Source organism: Chiloscyllium plagiosum, chromosome 10 (genome assembly GCF_004010195.1).
Source record: "Chiloscyllium plagiosum isolate BGI_BamShark_2017 chromosome 10, ASM401019v2, whole genome shotgun sequence".
Classification (NCBI taxonomy): Eukaryota; Metazoa; Chordata; class Chondrichthyes; order Orectolobiformes; family Hemiscylliidae; genus Chiloscyllium; species Chiloscyllium plagiosum.
The window spans coordinates 12,150,083-12,154,406 of NC_057719.1; the positions used below are offsets into that span (position 1 = coordinate 12,150,083).

Here is a 4,324-nt window from a genome sequence, read left to right on the forward strand (position 1 = left end):
AGGAAACTGGTGAAGTCAATGTCAATGCCGTGTGGTTGGGTTCCAAGGTGGAAGATGAGGCGTTCTACCTCCAATCGTCGGGTGGCTTGAATTTGGTGGTGGAGGCCGCCCAGGGCCTGCATATCCTTGGGGGAGTGGGAGGGGAAGTGGGAGGGGGAGTTGAAGTGGTCAGCCACAAGGCGGGAGGGTTGTTTGGTGCTTGTGTCCCAGAGATGTTCCCTGAAACATTCCACAGGTTGGCATCCTATCTCCCTAATGTAGAGGAGATCACATTGATGGACACTGTAGATGAGGCGTTTGAAAATGCAGGAAAATCTCTGCCAGATGTTGAAGATGTTGAGAATGGGGCCTTGAATGGAGGTGATGGGGGAGGTATGGGCACAGGCTTTGCACCTCTTGTGGCGGCAAGGGAAGGTGTGGGCCCAATGAGGGAGTCGCGGAGGGAATGGTCTCTGCGGAATGCAGAGGGGTGGAGAGGGAAATATATCTCTGGTGATGGGGTCTGATTGTAGGTGGCAGAAACAGCGGAGGATAATGCGCTCTATGGCAGAAATTGTGGTGGATAATGCGCTATATGGCAGAGGATAATACGTTGTATTTCGCAACCCACAATCAGACCCACCACCAGAAATATATTTTTGTCGCCTCCCCAAACTGCATTCTGCAGAGATCATTCCTTCCACAAGTCCCTTGTTAGGTCCACCTCCATCAACCCATGCCAAACCACCCTCCACTCTCAACACTTTCCCTTGAGGCACATTAGGTGTAAAACCTGCGCCCGCACCTCCCCCATTACCTTCATCCAAGGCCCCAAAGGATTCTTCCATATCCAGCAGAGATTTTCCTGCACAATGGGGCAGCACAGTGTTTAACACCACTGCCTCACAGCGCCAGGGACTTGGGTTCGATTTCCGCCTCAGATGACTGTGTGTGTGGAGTTTGCACATTCTCCCCATGTCTGCATGGGTTTCCTCCAGGTGCTCTGGTTTCCTCCCACAATCCAAAGATGCACAGGCCAGGTTAATTGGCCATGCTAAACTGCCCATTGTAATAGGTGCATTAGTCAGGGGTACCCATAGGGTAGGGGAATGGGTCTGGGTGGGTTACTCTTTAGATGGTCAGTGTGGACTTGTTGGCCCAAAGGGCCTGTTTCCATACTGTAGGGAATCTAATCTAATCTAATCATCCAAACACCTCATCTACTGTGTCCGTTGCTCTTGATGTGATCTCCTCTACATTGAGGAGACAGGACACCAACTCGCAGAATGTTGCAGGGAACATCTCTGGGACGCGTGCATCAAACAACCCCACTGTCCTGTGGCCAACTCCCTCTCCCACTCTACCAAGGACATGCAAGTCCTGGGCCTTCTCCATCACCAAATCAAAGCCACCTGACCACTGGAGAAAGATCGCCTCATCTTCTGCTTTGTGACCCTCCAAACACATTGCATCAAGGTAGATTTCACTAGTTTGCAAATCTCCCCTCCCCCACCTCATCCCAGATTCAACCCTCCAACTTGGCACTGTCCTCTTGAACTGTCCTACCTGTCCATCTTCCTTACCACCTATCTGCTCCACTATCCTCTCAGACGTGTCACCATCACACACCCCCCTCACTTGCATCGACCTATCACCTTCCCAGCTACCATCCCCCCAGCCCCGCTCCCTCCCATTTATCTCTCAGCCCCCTTCCCCCACCGCCAACATTCCTGACGAAGGGCTTACTCCAGCTCTATAGATGCTGCCTGACCTGTGCTTTTCCTGCACCACACTTTTCGATTCTAATCTCCAGCATCTGCAGTCCTCACTTTCTCTCTATCAAGTAAGTGAAACACAGAAAACAAGAACAGGACCGGGCTCTTCAAGCCTGCCCCACCATTCATTGTGATCATGGCTGACCATTCATTTCAGTATCCTGTTCCTGCTTTCTTCCCATACCCTTCATCCCTTTTAGCCTAAGAACTATATCTAAGTCCTTCTTGAAAACATTCAATGTTTTGGCCTCAACCACTTTCTGTGATAGAGAATTTGAAATCTCACCACTCTCTGAAGAAATTTCTCGTCAAATCAGTTTTAAATGGCCTAACTGTATTTTTAGACTGTGACTCCCTCCAGTCATAGGGAACATCCTTTCACTTACTCTGTCTGGTCATGTTAGAATTCGATGAGATGATCTATGATTGGAGAGCCACCCCCTCATCCTACTAAATTCCAAGAAGTACACACCAAATCAATCTAGTCTCTCTTCATACATCAATCCTGCCACCCCGGGAATCAATCTGGTAAACCTTTAGTACAGGCTCTCCAAGTAGAAATGTGCTGAGAGTTCACTTTATCATGCCACTGAAGATACACGCCAACCAGTTATCTTCACTCAACAGGGTAGGACGAATACAGTCCTGTAAATTCAGTGAGCCTTTCTAAGCAAGTACTGTTATAAACCGTCCCACTGTACAGTCACATATCTCTCAACTGTAAATGCAGTTTCATCTACAAACTGCACTGTTCATTTCAGGTAACCTGTTTGTACTGTGCAGGGCACACAGTTCATCTGCCTTTGCATGACCAAGTCAAAAGGTGTGGCGCTGGAAAAAAACAGCTGATCAGGCAGCTTCTGAGGAGCAGGAGAATCGACTCTCCTGCCCTTCGGATGCTGCTTGACTGGCTGTGCTTTTCCTGTGCCACACCTTTTGACTCTGGTCTCCAGGATCTGAAGTCCTCACTTTGACCTTTGCATGACAAAGGTGACTAGACACTAAAAACGTTCAGGCATCCTAACCAACCTCAACTTAAACACCTCTGTGACCCCCCCTTAGAAACGTGCAAACATTGAAACTGATTGTAACTCTCCTATCCCTGCTTTCCCAGTGTTGACATTGCACTACTCCATGCAAAGTTATGATTGCATATGGAATATTACTGGTGTGTATAAGCCCAGTTGCTAAGCCACCAGAAGTGAATGGTACCTTGCTGATAAAAATTGGCCAAGGATTTCAGTTCTCAATACTGGTCCCTAGTTACTATAACATGGAAGTTAAACAAGTACATACCTTTGCTTAATGATTTTTTCAAAAAGATCAAAACCTGTAAGAAATAATTTGAGAAAGCTTTCGTAAATATTGACCCTAGTTACAATAAACATTAAAATCAGATAATTAAACAAGCTTCTCTATCATCCGTGAGCGAAAAACTGAACGAATGCTGTTCAATAAGAATATAATTATCCCACTCACCTTCAAAATATTACATATAGTGGACAATCTGTATTACAAGCTCCTCACTACTTCACATCCTTCCTCCCCTCAAATGCCAACTTGCAAACTGAAATATAAATTCTTTACTTCATTGGCATTGCAACCATCCTTCAGATGATTGTGAAGGAGCAGGGCTCCGAAAGCTAGAGCTTTCAAATAAACCTGTTGGACTATAACCTGGTGTTATGTGATTTTTAACTTTGTACACCCCAGTCCAACACCGGCACCTCCAAATCATGACTTTAAATTTTGTGATGACCCTGGGAATAGCCAGGCTTGATTTCTAGCACGTTAACCCAGTGACACTTTGTCATCATGGTCTGGGTATCATCTGGCTCACAGTTAAAAAACATATGTGGAGTATTAATTAACACCTCAGGTATGCCTCATGCCTCCATTTGTAAATACCTTTTCTTGTCCCTAATTGACCCCTTTTACCACCTATCTACTCCTTACCTGCTCATGGAGGCATTGGGATTTCCCTTTATGTTAGCCATGAATGTTTTTCTCATAACAACTCTGCTTTCAACTTAACCAGGACGTTGTTGGGTGATCAGTCTCTGATTATGCATTGACTACAGCAGAACCAACTGAGTGGAGATACATATCTAAGGACATCAGATTTTGTCATGATTGCTGCACGGAGCCAAAGCACAGCAAGAACAATTTGTTCATACCTAAAATGCACCTTTAACACTGTGAAGCATCACAAAGCCCTTCGCAGCAGAGTCATGAAACAAAATTTGAGAACCAGCCACCAAAGAGCTCTTAGCTGAAAAATGTGTTGCTGGAAAAGCGCAGCAGGTCAGGCAGCATCCAAGGAGCAGAAGAATCGACGTTTCGGGCACAAGCCCTTCTTCACGAATGAGGAAGATGTGCCAAGCAGGCTAAGATAAAAGGTAGGGAGGAGAGACTTGGAGGAGGGGCGTTGGGAATGCGATAGGTGGAAGGAGGGTAAGGTGAGGGTGATAGGCCGGAGAAGGGGTGGGGGCGGAGAGATCGGGAAGAAGATTGCAGGTCAAGAAGGTGGTGCTGAGTCCAAGGGTTGGGACTGAGATAAGGTGGGGGGA

The 4,324-nt window shown here is 46.7% G+C and overlaps 1 protein-coding gene across 4 annotated transcripts in view; it reads right to left on the reverse strand.

The window, feature by feature from the left end:
- Window positions 1-4,324, reverse strand: part of vipas39 (VPS33B interacting protein, apical-basolateral polarity regulator, spe-39 homolog) — a 62,586-nt gene that overhangs the window by 28,900 nt on the left and 29,362 nt on the right. For all 4 annotated transcript variants that reach the window (XM_043697058.1, XM_043697059.1, XM_043697057.1 and 1 more), the window contains one exon: window positions 3,051-3,084. In XM_043697058.1, coding sequence (XP_043552993.1) covers window positions 3,051-3,084 — 34 coding nt within the window. The remainder of the gene's footprint in view (window positions 1-3,050; window positions 3,085-4,324) is intronic.